This window comes from Mauremys mutica, chromosome 3 (assembly GCF_020497125.1).
Source record: "Mauremys mutica isolate MM-2020 ecotype Southern chromosome 3, ASM2049712v1, whole genome shotgun sequence".
Taxonomy (NCBI): Eukaryota; Metazoa; Chordata; order Testudines; family Geoemydidae; genus Mauremys; species Mauremys mutica.
Genome location: NC_059074.1, coordinates 177,298,982 through 177,314,330, shown reverse-complemented (window position 1 = coordinate 177,314,330; position 15,349 = coordinate 177,298,982). Strand labels below are relative to the sequence as shown.

General features: G+C 40.2%; 1 protein-coding gene across 1 annotated transcript in view; it reads right to left on the bottom strand.

The window, feature by feature from the left end:
* Positions 1 to 15,349, bottom strand: part of MSH2 (mutS homolog 2) — a 103,832-nt gene that overhangs the window by 78,043 nt on the left and 10,440 nt on the right. Inside the window, exons 5-6 of the mRNA XM_045010532.1 lie at positions 14,417 to 14,566; positions 8,419 to 8,552 (exon numbers count right to left, since the gene is read on the bottom strand). Of these exons, the coding sequence (XP_044866467.1) occupies positions 8,419 to 8,552; positions 14,417 to 14,566 (284 nt within the window). The remainder of the gene's footprint in view (positions 1 to 8,418; positions 8,553 to 14,416; positions 14,567 to 15,349) is intronic.

The window sequence follows — 15,349 nt, the reverse complement described above, 5'->3', positions numbered from 1 at the left end:
TCTTCAATAAAACTAATTTCTTACTGAGGATAGAGGATGAGGAAAAAAGATATTTAAAATTTTTGTTTATCTGGGTTTCCAGACTACTATAATAAAGTATTTCTTAAATAACTTTATTATGCACAAAACAGGCAGAAATGTAGCCGCTTGCCTGTGTAGTAACATAGTTAATGTTCCCATTCTCAGTCAATTCCGCTCAGGAGCATAAAACCTGTAAACGTTTTAAGGCTCCTCATTGCCAGAGTGATGTAAAGGAGCCTTATTATAAATGACAGGAAGGGAATCCTCAGCTAGGAAGATCTATGTGTTTTATCACTTTTTTCCTGTGCCAAAGTGGCACAATGGGGTTAGATTACAGCTCAGGATTTAATTTACAGACAGATTAAAAAAAAAAAAAAAGGGACTTTGAAGGCAAATAAAACATTTACCAAGCAGTCAGTAAAACATCAGGACAATCAGAACCAAGCACTTCCCGAAGTACCCAGCCAGGTCCAGGACAATGATTATCAAAACTATGACTTTCATGTGTGAAAGTCTGAGCAATTTAAAATGATGTTCTACTTTTTGGGGGGTGCTGTTTGATGTTCTGTAATATAAATGAAAATCCAGGACTATAACTGGAATGCAGAGTATTAGTTACCAAGTGTTTGTAACTTAACTTTCATGTGTTCAGGAAATGCTGAATAGTTATTGTGAATTTTTTTTTCTGTATTGTAGTTTAAATAAATTACCAAAACAACTGAAACTGGTGTGATTATATTACATTATTTTGACAAATAAAATATGCAGAATTTTGAATCTTTTGGCACAGAATCCCCCCAGGAGTAACGTCTAATTCAAACAATAAAAATAGTTCTTGATGGAACAACAACAGTTGTGCAGTCTTTCTCACTGAAAATTTGTATAAATTACCATGGAAATGTAAACTACCCCCACTAGATTATGAACCAGGAACAATAATACAAATGATTTTAACATTGAATTATATAACTCATTTAACTTATGAAATCGCCAACTAATACTGACTGCTGTGGGCAGTACTGCTGAACAGCGTACAAGCAGAGAGATCGTTGCCATCATACTTAGGATTAAAATGAAGTGCCTTCGGTTTCACACTGAATACCGAACAATCCACATGCATGAAACTATGACTTGTGAATGAGAGTTATTGACTGGAAGACCGTTTCCTGTTAAGTAAGGAAACACCTAAATGACGTTTGCCTATCCACTGAAACCTAAATATGTTCATGACAGAACAAAGAACTGCATAACAATCTTAGTAGTAGTTTTAAAAACAACATTTTTCATATAACAAAATAATGAAGTATTTTTATTCTTCATAATTACAATAAAAAAGCAGCAAAGTACTGTACAATAATTAGCCAGTTTATCGTTTCACATATTGAAACTGCCCCACCCTAAACTCTTCAAGAGAAATCCTGAACTGGTTGAAACTGGTTCTCAATATCATACTTTTCTAGGACTCCTGGCGATTAGGTAAATACTAAAGCATCACAGAATCATAACTTCAGATTCTTCAAACTCCTGAGAAAGTTTAGAGAAACAGGTTTGCAAATAAGTGGCATAGAAACCCCTGTATTACTAAATAAAACACTTTAGACTTTTAGAATTGAGTTTTAATCATCTAAATTTACTTCTCCAAGAATAGTTGTGTTCCTTTGTTTTTTACTCTTTGAACTTCACTAAGCTTGTACAATTTAACAACAAACTAACCAGATTCAGATTCTGGTTTTACTGCACTAGCACAATGTTTTCATATGTATATTGCAAATCCTAGAGGAGAATGTTTACATACATTTTTGTCCATAGATTTTAAAAAAATAATTTCATGAAAATGTTTCTATCAGGACTTATAAAAATTAAAAATAGTTTAGATTCAACTACTTGTCAGTGCCCTATTAACTAGCAACTCTAGTTATTTATGATATTCAAGCTTTCATCCAGTGTTGATTAAACAGACTGGTTGCAATAATCTATAAACTATGCAGGGCTCCTATTCCTTTACATTAAGTGAATGAGCTCAAATTTGTAATCACGAAGAACACGGTAACAGAAAGCAATTACCTTTGAATGATTACTGATTACTATTTGAACACATAGTTAAGTCATTCAGCCTTTAAAAGGTTAACTGGAGACTTCTGTCATGGGGGGGGGGGGGGTCCAAAGTCTGTTTTAGTTCCTGATTTGTCAGAAACAAATCTTAAGCAAAGCCTCAATTTTTTTTTTTAAAGTTATTATACCTGAAACCTTGGAAGGCTGAGAACAAAAGAAGAGGGGCAGTATGATGTCACTTCTCACTAGTCTATTAAAGATGTGTGAAATTTTTATCACAAATACTAAAAGCCAGACAAAAACCTGACAGTTTCAGCAAGTTCCTGTTTTATTTTGTTTGAACCTCAAACTCAGGCGCAGAACACTGTAGGTGGGAAAAGAGAGGAAAAAAAAGTTTGCTTGAATTTCTGAAATGAAGCCCGTGAATTTCATACAGTTCTACTAGCAATTAGCTTTTACCGGCTACTGAAGTGGTGGCATAAGAACCCTGTACTGAGCAATGCTAGAATAGGAAATCTCACTGAAAGTCTGCTTATTCTTCAATATTGATTGGGTATGAGCATGTTGTGGTACCTATTTAGGCTATAAGGCTTTTTAAGACAAAGACAATTCAATCCTGTTTACTTTTGTACAAAATATCAAAGAAGAGTACGGGTCAAGACAATGTACACTTTAACTCAGAGTTTGGTGCTTTAAGCTAAAATTTCATTTATTTGTTTCTGGCACACAATCAAATACTAAACGTTTAAAATGTTCCATTTACATCTTTCACGAAAATACTACTGAAAGCATAACAAAATAGAAGTGCTGAGGATCATACTAAGGATGGTCAAGTTTACTTGTATAAATTAACAGGGTTTCCCACCTAAATTAAATCAGATTGGGTATCTAATTTCTGGACCAAAGCAGTTTGGATAAGTGTGGATAAGCAAACAGCTTTCAGGCACATATCCAACCCAAACACTGATACGTGTTGCTTGGGCAAACTACTGGTTTTAGAAGGAGTTGCTGTTCAAAGTTAAATTTCTCAGCACATGTAATTGTTTATTCTCTAGAATATTATAGCACAACCAAATTAATACAGGTAAAGTCACTTGACAATCATTTTAAAAAGTTAAATTCATGTGTAGCATGTGCAAAAATTAAAATCAGTGATTTGTAGAGGACAGTCATAAAAGTGACTAGTTTGATTTGTTTTGTGCTAGGCTGATGAAGCTTTTGTTTAGTGTTTTTTGTTTTTTAAACATTTGAAGTCCAGGTCTTAAACTTTGGTTTTAGTAGCAAAAACCAACTAAAGAAAATGTACGTGATCCTGAAGCAACTTTTAGAATACAGTAACTCCTCGCTTAACGTTATAGTTATATTCCTGAAAAATGCTACTTTAAGTGAAATGATGTTAAGCAAATCCAATTTCCCCATAAGAATTAATGTAAATAGGGGAGGGTTAGGTTCCAGGGGAAAAAATTTCGCCAGACAAAAGACTCTCAATCTCTATATATACATACACACACAGTATAAGTTTTAAACAAACAGTTAAATATAGTACACAGCAATGACGATTGTGAAGCTTGGTTGAGGTGGTGAAGTCAGAGGGTGGGATATTTCCCAGGAAATGCCTTGCTGCTAAATGATGAACTAGCACTCAGCTGAGCCCTCAAGGGTTAACATATTGTTGTTAATGTAGCCTCACACAGAACATAGGGAGGAAACACAGCATGGCAGAGAGAAACAGAGACACACCATGTGGGACGGGGGAAGGGACACACCGTGTACCCTGACCCCGCTCTAAGTACATTGCCTTTTTAAGTAGATCAGCAAGTTGAGACAGCAGCTGCTGCCAGCAACTCCCTCTGTCCTGAGCTCTGTTGTGTCGTCGTCCCCCCCAACCCGCTCTGTAGAGATGAGGTACAAGAGCAGGGGGGAGGGGGACACCCTGACATTAGCACCCCTCTTTGCCCCGCTCCTCCCGCACAGCAAGCAGGAGGCTCCTGGGAGCAGCTCCAAGGCAGAGAGCAGGAGCAGCACACAACAGTGGGAGGAGGAACAGCTGAACTACCCGGCAATTGATAGCCTGCTGGGCGGCTGCCGCACAGGGAACTTAGGGGAGCTGATAGGGGGGCTGCCGGTCCACCCTGGTTCCAAGCCCCCACCAGCTAGCTCCAACGGGCTGCCCTTTCTGCAACCAGTGGACAAAGCAGGCAGCTGTCAAACAACATTAAACGGGAGCATTGCGCAACTTTAAACTAGCATGTTCTCTAATTGATCAGCGATGTAACAACGAAACAACGTTAACCGGCATGTTAAGCGAGGAGTTACTGTATTAAGCATTCTTGAGAAGGGGTTTATAATGGAAATGGTCAAACAGTTTTAAGCGCTACTATGTCACCTTGTCATCAGATAAAGTGTATATCTATATTTTAAACTAGAGGCTTATTGCAAAAGCCAGCAAGTCATATTCAAGTCAGTAAAATGACTGCTCATTTCATCTGCATTATTTATAGTAGCTTGTACTGTAAACCAATCACAAGTCACATTCTGACGTGAATCACCAATTGATCAATCTACATGTTGGAAACTTCCCTGTAGCCATTAGGTGCACTTTCGGGTTTGTCCAAATTCAAAAGGGGTCTAGTTTAGGTCAGAGTTTGCTAACTCCAACCTAAGCAGGATTTTTTTCCCTGGTGTAGATGCAGGCTAAAAGGCTGATCTCAAACGAAAATTGAAAGGTCCCAACTTCTTCCTCGACTGACAACTGTTCCAGAGCATTGTTACATTATCACTGTGGCTAGCAGAAGAGTTAACTGTCAATACTTTGCAGGGATAAATTTTGTTGTCCTGTCCTGAGAGAAAGTTTAACAGAAAACTGCTTCACAGTATCTCCATAAAATCATTAGTGTTGCCCTGACTAGTTAAAATACTTTGAAAGGTGTTAAAACCCATTACACTAGGTAGCAACAAGTTTTTAAACCCTTAAATAAAACCCATTAGTTTAGTAGAGTTTTTTTTTTTTTTTTAAACTTTTTAGTCTAGAAAAGGTCTTGAATGAATCACTAGAAGCTCAGTGGACAAGGACATTTTACCCGAACCCCTTGATTTCATCATCCAAATCTCCTTGAATGGTATAAAAATTCCAACATCGAGTAGTCAGATTAACAATAGTTTGAGGCTGCTAGAGCTGGGATTAATTTCCCTAACCAAGGTAAACTGCAGAGGCACCAAAGCAAAATTTAGGAACATCTCAGAATAATCCAGCCAGGTAACCAATGTTAAAATGCATAATCCTCTACAGTATATTTAGACTAAACTTTTCAGTGTAGGGCCACTTATGTGTTTGTACAATGCTTAGCACAATAAGGCCCGGATCCCGGATTGGGCCCCAATGACTACCACAATAAGACAATATGCATATAGGACTGAATATGTTTAGTGGAACCAACATTTTTGTTCAAGAAAGCTGAGCAGAAATTATACAGTGAGACTTTTCAGAAAGATGTGGATGCACTACATACTAAAGGAATCAGCCAAATATACCCTGTATGGGAGCTCACCAAGAAGCATGATGCAGCATCCTCTACTTTTCAGTCAGCAGAATTTTTTGTTTCTCAGGATTTCAAATGTCTGCCAAACAGCAAGGACTTTCACAGGCTATTTTTATAGTTAGTAATGTTACACACTGCAATCAATATTTTGTATTAGCTCTTACTATCTTTGTACCCAGACTTAGTAATATCAGTATCAGAAACACATTGACTGCAAAGCACAAAGCAACAGCCTCCTACATCTGCTTCCTAAGCAACTCCGCATAGGGATGGCTGTGTAGTCAGCTTCCTTTGTACAGCTGTGGAAAAGGAAACAGGAGTGGGTAAAACCCAGAAATGCAAGTGTAAGGAATCCCTGCTTTCCTTGTGTTTATTAGAAGCTGCTCCAGCAAAAGGTCAGATGTTCTAACAGCAATAGCTTCAGATGCATTTTCTCCCGTGTATAAGTTATATGCATTCTGTTTGTTATTTGTTATATTATATGTATTCTGATTGCTATTCCTCTACTTTGCTTTAACCACCAACATATATAATTGGATGTCAATTATTCTGCACACGTAAAACTAATGCTATGTACTTCCTCAGTAGCTAGTGTAAATAGAATTGCATCAGCCATTTAGCTCCAAAGGATGACTGTCTTATACCACCTACAGATTTCAATTGTGGGGCAAGATTTTGCAGCCATACTAGCCAAGCAGGGTCTGGATGGGTTTGTACTGTTTTCCATGAGACTTGCAGCATTTGATGTTGCTTAGAAATGGTGATGGCACGTTAGCACGTGCACACTTCATGTTAATACTGTATCAATGATGCATTGAGGCAGTGGTCTCCAACCTTTTCGTCTGGTGAGCGCCAGACGAAGGACCATGGCAGCGGTGGAGCATCCGCCGAAATGCCACCGAATTTCTGCTGTGTTTCGGCGGCGACACCTCTCGATGACGTCACTTGTCAACGGCAAGTGGCGTCATCGAGAGGTGTCGCCACCGAAATGCAGCAGAAATTTGGTGGATGCTCGACTGCCGGTCAGGACGTGGGTGCATTTAGATTCCCCCGTGGATGCCATGGCGCCCACGGGCACCGCGTTGGGGACCCCTGCATTAAGGTGATTGGGGGGGGAGGGTACAGCTGGAGGCATCATTTGAAAAAAGAACAAAGGTTTAAGTTTTCATGGCACTTTTTCATGAAAATGAAACCAGTGGGTTACTCTCAAACCCATTCTACCTAACTTCTGCCTACAAATCTCAGCCGAATATATCAATGTGTCTGCTTTCCTGAATAGTGTAACATTGCTGTGTACTGTTAAATAACTGTAGTGTTCTACTCCACAGATGACTGCATTTCATGGGCAGTGAAGCAATTCCCATATTGTATGCATATGAAGTAAAGTGCTTTGGAATCCTTCAAAAATTTTAACTTTAGCGTACAGTACAATCTTGCTAATTCACATCAAGAGGGAGATTGCTTAATCTTTTGCAATCTATCAACATTTTATTTTTCAAAATATTTACTTCTAGAAAATATACATCCAAAAATATTTAATAAATGTCAATTGGTATTCTATTGTTTATCAGTGCAATTAATAGCGATTGATTTTTTTAATCATGATTAATTTTTTGTGTTAACTATGTGAGTTACCTGTGATTAATCGACAGCCCTAATTGCAGCATACACAGTGTTTTATATAAGCATGTCAAGTGATATCTGTAAGGCACCACCAGCTTTTGGGGCTGTTTCAAAGTTAAAATCGGAATTTCCTGGCCTCCCTTTTTGTACTTTGCAATACAATTTTAAAATGTTTATGTACACACACAAACCTGCTATCCATCTGAGAACATGAAAGGATAACTCGGTTATTTTAGCACATGTTAAAAATCTCACTTGTCTGCTTATAGAGAGATTATGATCAAGATGTCACAGGGCAAACAAGTCACTTCTCAAACAGCCTCTGACCTTCAACTTGTATGTCTAGGAGGAAATAAAAGCTAACTGACCAATCCCACTGAGTGAGAGTGTGCCAAAAGCTCCATGAAGTACTCTAAGGATTTTGATACTATTATTGATTTTACAAAGAAGGCACTCAGATACTATGGTGATGGGCTGCAGCATAAAGCCCCAAGATAGATATAAATAGTCCATTCTATGTGTGGAGAAGTATTTGATCTGCATAAGTATTGATCTGCATAGTAAACATCTATAAAAGGTGGACAAATCCCTCCACTCAGAAGGTAACATTTCTAATGGTGAGATCTAGATGTGCTATCCTATATAAGTGATCACTGAGGTGTCTAAATGTTCTGTTAACACAATGAAGGCATTTTCAGAATGGGCTGGGAGACCAGAGTATTCATGCTGTGTATAGTTTACTTTTAGAAAAGAATCAGAAAGTGGCTGCTGCATTTACATAGCCTGAGTCTCAAGTGTTCAAAACAGTAAGCTGCTCCACACCCCTGTAACTTGAGACTTCTGATTAAGTATAAAGGATTATAACTAGGAGGGTTCAGCTTAATGACCTGATACATTAATCCTTCTATTAGATGTAAATTGATTAGAGAAAAAAGCCCTTTGCTCCAAGTATAATGTACCACCTAACACACACTGTACACAAATTTACATTATACTCTACAGAAATCTCTAGGTGCTCGTTAGTCTATTTCCAATAGAAAGTTAACATTTCAACCCTGAAAAGCTGTTTCTGATAAAGACTAGTCTTTTTTTTTTTTTAAGCAAAACTAAGTGACCAAACTCCTATCTGTAGTGTAAGAATTTGCAGTGAAGTGATCAGATGCATACCAATATGTATGTTTACCTTTCTTCTATTCTGTTCTTGTCCGTAAGTGGCTGTTTGATCCACTGATTAACCAGTCTTTGTCCTTGAGGAGTTTTGCACTTATTTAATAACCCAACCAATGATTGTGTACTGTTGGCATTTTCACCAGAACTCTGGAAAGAAAAAAATAGAAATGATTTAAAAAAGAGGGTATGGCAAAAAAAACAACAACTGCAGCTTGGCAGAACATTTGAGTTTTCTAGTTTTACATTTCTGACACAATTAAATTTAGCATAATAATGGCATTTTGTGGTACTATAGGCTACAACCTTTAAACCAGGTCTGTTCAGATTATAGTACACTATCTTCAGTATCTGGTTAGATATTAACTGCAGACATGTTGTGTGTACCTGCACAGCTTTATATTTTTGAATGAGCTATACAAAATTCAGCCAACAGGAAATTCTCAGACACATTTAACACGCAAAAATAGCTGATACATCTGCTTCAAAACCTTCAAGTCTCTACTTGGGTGGAGGGGTTTGTAGTATTGATCTCTTCTATCTCACCCTCTCAAGCACACCTATAATTAAAATCAAACAGCTTCAAATGGAAATCCAGTCTCAGGTCTGACTTCACTATCAGAGAGAGATACACTATAGTAATGGAGTGTCCAGAAGAGAGAAACGGAATTAAGCAAAGTATAATAGTTTAAAATGCTGGGAAGTAAGAACCTTATTTTGGCAGAGTACAATAGCCACAATCAACATATTGGAGAACTGTACACTACTATGAAATATCAAGCTGAGTGCAAGCAGCAAGGTTTCCTAGCAAACTTTATTTTTCTGCACTTGCCAATCTATATTACCGTTTTATGGCTCAGGCAGCATGTGGAACTACAATACATCAACTGCGCTATCAGTCAGAATCTTCCTGCCTCACAGAGTGATTGACTCAAATTGTAAAGTATGTAAGAACAGACTTCATAACAGATTTTTTATTTAGATGAAACACTAGTCAAAAGAAAAGCCTGACATTCAAGCAGTAGCGCCATGTGGCAGACTCTTTGTTCCCAGGCTGGCAACAATCCCAAGAACAGATTAGGACATGCCTTACCCATAAGGCAACAAATGCATAGGCTGTTTATTGAGCCACATCCATTGTCTTTGGAGAGCCATTTCCAGCTCATTTTACCTACTTAGACACGCCCTGTCAATCCTAGCTCAAGATGTTGCATTGTAGTACAGAGAGAATCAGGACAAAGCTTTGAGCAGCATGGGTAAAATAAAGATCCCAATAAAAATTGATTGAAGTTGCTCCCCTGATGCAAGTACGGAAAGAAAAAACAAAACAAAACAAAAAGCAGTGAAGTCCTTAATTTTGCTGTCTGAACTGCTTTGCTGTCTGAACCCTGTAATTACTCTGGTTCTGAAGTTATATCTAATGTATCACTTACAAGTTAGAAATAGCTAAATTGTCAGTTATTTAAAACACATTTTTAATCTGTAAACTGTCATATCAAAGATTCTCATTTAGTGTGTCTAGGTCATTTTCAAATCAAATCTGCTTGGTTTACAAGAAGAGAGGCGCTGAGTTTTTTGGGTGTCACAATATCTTCAAGTCAGTGGCACTGCTATGGGTACGCGCATGGCCCCTCAGTATGCCAACATCTTTATGGCTGACTTAGAACAACGCTTCCTTAGCTCTCGTTCCCTAACGCCCCTACTCTACTTGCGCTACATTGATGACATCTTCATCATCTGGACTCATGGAAAAGAAGCCCTCGAGGAATTCCACCGTGATTTTAACAATTTCCATCCCACCATCAACCTCAGCCTAGACCAATCCACACAAGCGGTCCATTTCCTAGACACTACTGTGCTAATAAGCGATGGTCACATAAATACCACCCTATACCGGAAACCCACTGACCGCTATACTTATTTACATGCCTCCAGCTTCCATCCCGGACACACCACATGATCCATTCTCTATAGCCAAGCTCTAAGATACAACCGTATTTGCTCCAATCCCTCAGACAGAGATAAACACCTACAAGATCTCTATCAAGCATTCTTAAAACTCCAATACCCACCTGCTGAAGTGAAAAAACAGATTGACAGAGCCAGAAGAGTACCCAGAAGCCACCTACTACAGGACAGGCCTAAAAAAGAAAACAACAGAACGCCACTAGCCATCACCTACAGCCCCCAACTAAAACCTCTCCAGCGCATCATCAAAGATCTACAACCTCTCCTTAAAGATGATCCCTCACTCTCACAGATCTTGGGAGACAGGCCAGTACTCGCTTATAGACAGCCTCCCAACCTGAAGCAAATACTCACCAGCAACCGCACACCATACAACATAAACACTAACCCAGGAACTTATCCTTGCAACAAAGCCCGATGCCAGCTCTGTCCACATATCCATTCAAGTGACACCATCATAGGACCTAATCACATCAGACACGCCATCAGGGGCTCGTACACCTGCACATCTACCAATGTGATATATACCATCATGTGCCAGCAATGCCCCTCTGCCATGTACATTGGCCAAACCGGACAGTCTCTACGCAAAAGAATAAATGGACACAAATCTGACATCAGGAATCATAACATTCAAAAACCAGTGGGAGAACACTTCAACCTCTCTAACCACTCAGTGACAGACTTGAAGGTGGCAATTTTGCAACAAAAAAAAAACTTCAAAAACAGACTCCAAAGAGAAACTGCTGAACTCAAATTAATATGCAAATTAGATACAATTAACTCTGGCCTAAACAGAGACTGGGAATGGTTGGGTCATTACACTAACTGAATCTATTTCCCTATGTTAAGTTCTCTTCACACCTTCTATGGGCCATCTTAATTATCACTTCAAAAAGTTTTTTTTTCCTCCTGCTGCTGATAGCTCATCTCAATTGATTAGACTTTTCCTGTTATGCATACTTCCACCTTTTCATGTTCTCTGTATGTATAAATATCTCCTGTCTGTGTGTTCCATTCTATGCATCCGAAGAAGTGAGCTGTAGCTCACGAAAGCTCATGCTAAAATAAATTTGTTAGTCTTTAAGTTGCCACAAGTACTCCTGTTCTTTTTACAATATTCTACAGTTGGAGTTTGGTTAACACCAACTATGATGCAAAAGACAATAGGATCCATCTTGTTCTCTGAAAGATATATTGCTCTGCAATGCTAACAGGAATAAGGAATAGCAAGTAAAGCTGGCTGGAACTCAGGGTGTTTGGTTAGGGAGACGTTGTGTTTCAGAATTTGCTTTTGTTCCAATTTGGAATTAAAGCAAAGTTACCAAAATATTTAAGCAAACCAGAGATCATCAAAAATTTCATTTTAGAATGACCAAAATATGGTGTGCTCCTGAAACAAAACATGGCTACATTTGCAGATGTAAAGTGCCATGAGTTAAACCAGCCCTCAGAGACAGCAGCAGGGAAAGTGCTGCCGTGTGTTCACACTGTCAGCTGCAAGTACAGTGGCATGGCCAAATTAGCAGATCTTGCAAAGCTACAGAGAGCAGTGCATTGTTCCTAGTTATCCCAGTGTGCAGCAAGTGGCTGCAGGGTGTTTTTCAAATTTGGGGGGAGGAGGGGAAGAGAGATTGGAGCCTGACAGGGAGTATGTTGGGGAGGACATGAGACAGCGTGTTTTGGAGGACAGAGTGTCAGCATACTGTAAGTTCAGACAGCGATGAGGGAAACACATCAGCCCCCACCCCTCTGCCTCTTTCTCACACACACACCACACACGCGCGCCTGCCTCTGCAGCAGGAACATGTCACAGTAATGGTCTGCTTTGCGTCCCGGGGCAGATGAGCATGCCAGCTGTCAAAAACAGAGCTTTGGAAGGGGATATCCGCATGCTGTAGCCAAGTTCAAAACCATTATGAGAGTGGCTGCTTGACTTCAAGGGATTATGGGATGTTTCCGGAGGCCAATCACAGCGCAGTAATCAACATGTCGTCCACACCGACACCCCAGCATTTCAGCCAGGGTGCAGCAAGCTTAATGTTTCTCATGGAGGTGGATTACCAGGGGCGCTCCAGCCACGGAGTCCAGGCACTCCATGTGCCTTGCCAATGTGGACACCTCAGGAGTTAGCGCATTAAATCAGCCCAGGACGCCCTAACTTGCAAGGGTAGACAAGCCCCTATGTGGTCATTCACTGAATCCTAGATAGGAAACTCACAAGGATTTCACTGCAATAAGCCCTGAAGTTCTTGGGGCTGATGGGCTCCCTGCTTGAGCCTAGATTCTCAGGTCATCTGGGGTCCCTGACACTGAGCTGTGAGTCTGGAGGGCATAGGACCAACTGCCAGGGTCTGCTGCCCAGAGGCAGCCCCACCATGCAGACTGCCTCAGGCTGGTGACCCCAGCGCTTCCAATGTCCTGGGCCAGCTGGAAGCCCTGAGAATGCCTGGCCCTGGTGTAGTCTGTATGGCAGGGCTGTCCCAGAGCCACAGGTTTTGGAGCCTGATTCTAGGAATCAAAGCTCCCAGCTCCACAGCAGGGACCCTGGAAGCCCAGGCTTGAGAACAGGAGCTCAGAAGCTCTGGGTGCCAGCCCCAGCAGGGTCCCTGGAACACCAGCAAGTTTCCAACAGAAACCTGCCTGTTTCAGCAAGACTTTTGTGAAATCTGTAATAGATTTGGTGAAACATTCCACTTCAGTGAATTTGCATTTTAAAGTCAGTAGATCTATTGTGTAAATAAGCTGTCATTTTACTAAGCTACTTTTTGATCCCCTGCACTGGGGACTTTTAGGACTATATTTTGAGCTTGCTCTATGCAACACCTCCCTTAAATAAAAGTCCATCTTAAAATGGGAATTTCCCAAAATTAAATGGGAAGAGTCATAGAATCATAAATTATTAGGGTTGGAAGGGACCTCAGGAGGTCATCTAACCCAACCCCCTGCTCAAAGCAGGACCAATCCCCAAATCCTAAATGGCCCCCTCAAGGATTGAACTCACAACCCTGGGTTTAGCAGGCCAATGCTCAAACCACTGAGCTATCCCCTCCTCACCATGTCCTCCCAATGCCATGTATCTAGTCAGAAAATTACATCTGTCCCAGTCTCCCAGGCAGGAACACAGGAAGGAGAAGAGTTTAGAGGGTGCCGCTTCCAAGAACTCCTGCATAAAGCTGGAGAAGGGAATGGAGCAGAGGTTCCCCTCCCTAAACTCTTGGACATAGCAAGAGAAGGCAGCAAGAATGTTCAGGCTTATCCATTCTCCCTTGGCTAGCACACCTGGGTGCCAGACCTGAGTTCTTTATTCCCTGGAATCTCCAGGAGCCTCTCTCTTGTGGAGTGGAGAAGTAGTACTCTACTCCCTGGGCTTCTTCCATGGGCCCCAAAGTGCATATACTTTGTAACTCAGGCCAAGGAGCACTAAGCAGAATCTGGTAAGAAAAAAAAAGTACAAGTGAAATCAGCGTATACACCAGTGTTTGAACTACTTCTCTGTGGGTACAGTCAGCAAATACACCAAAGACGACATTCGGCCGTTTGTTTTAAAAAGGCTACGCTGACAGTGCCCATTTAAATATGTCAAGGTTTCGTCAGCAGAACTTTCAAAGGGATCTGTTTACTGACTGCTGTGAGGTGCACCTTGCATTACTTCCTGCTCAATAAGAGGAACACTGTGGCAAGTCCTCCCTCCCCCCGTGTGGTTATAAATGAGGTAGGATTCTGCATGCAAATAAATGAGACTGAAAATACTAAGCTGCAGCCACTGGAGATGGGAACCCCTCTGGCTCTGCCTGCTGGGAATTCCTGTAAGGGAGGTGAGAGTTAGATAAAGTCCCCCACTCTGCTTGCTTTTTTCTAGGAAGTTACACAGCATTAGACAGGCCAAACAAACAAAAAAATAGAAACCAGAAATGCACCACCACAGCTATAAAGGATTTTCGGGGTAGTCTGTACTGTGAGGCTACTATCAAGTAGCAAAGTGTATACTTTTGTGATTAAACTGGAAGCAAGTTCATTAGTTTAAATACATATTTGTTTCTTACCTGGAAAAGGTTAAGGGCTCGAACAGCTGCATTATCCAGTATCATATACTGACTGAGGTCAAAGCTAGTCAATTCAAATTGTCCGAAGTTAGATTCATCCGACAAGAGCTCTAAATACTTGATAACGGCTGACAAGGATGAAACAGCAACCTAAAGTTACAAAGGTGTGTTACAGTAAAACAAAGTAATTCTATTGGCCAACAGATACTTTTATAGAATTACAAACAATATCCAAGAGTAGCTTCTCAGAGCCATGTCAACTTAAAAAAAATAAAAAAGCAAACAAAAATTCTGACTATCTGATGAGACTTTAGCCTAAAACAGGAATTCATAATGCCCTCGGAACTTGGGTTACACCTAGGTTCATCAAACCTGGGTTGATTTACAAAATCCAGTAAGTGTGAAGATAAAGCCTATATGTCTTATGCATTTCCACTAGAAATCACAGAATACAAAGTATTTTAGTATATAAATACAGCATGCTCTAAATATATGTTCAAAATATTCAGAAACAAAAAAAAATGTACATTTGTTATGGTTGTTTGCCATCGAACCATAAAAAAATTAGGAAATAATAATAATAATTGGAGATATACCTATCTCCTAGAACCGGAAGGGACCTTGAAAGGTCATCAAGTCCAGCCCCCTGCCTTCACTAGCAGGACCAAGTACTGATTTTTGCCCCAGATCCCTAAGCGGCCCCCTCAAGGACTGACCTCACAACCCTGGGTTTAGCAGGCCAATGCTCAAACCACGGAGCTAAAATCAGGATTAAACTTCAGCTACACTTGAGAAGAATAAATTGCAAGTAAGGATAGCCTTTGCATGTGCATCTAGCTTTCAAAAGCCTAGTATCTTGAAGTAGTTAGGTAGGCGATAAAAGGAACTATCCCTGGCTCCCAACTCAAATCCAAAGGAGAATGGAATATTTTT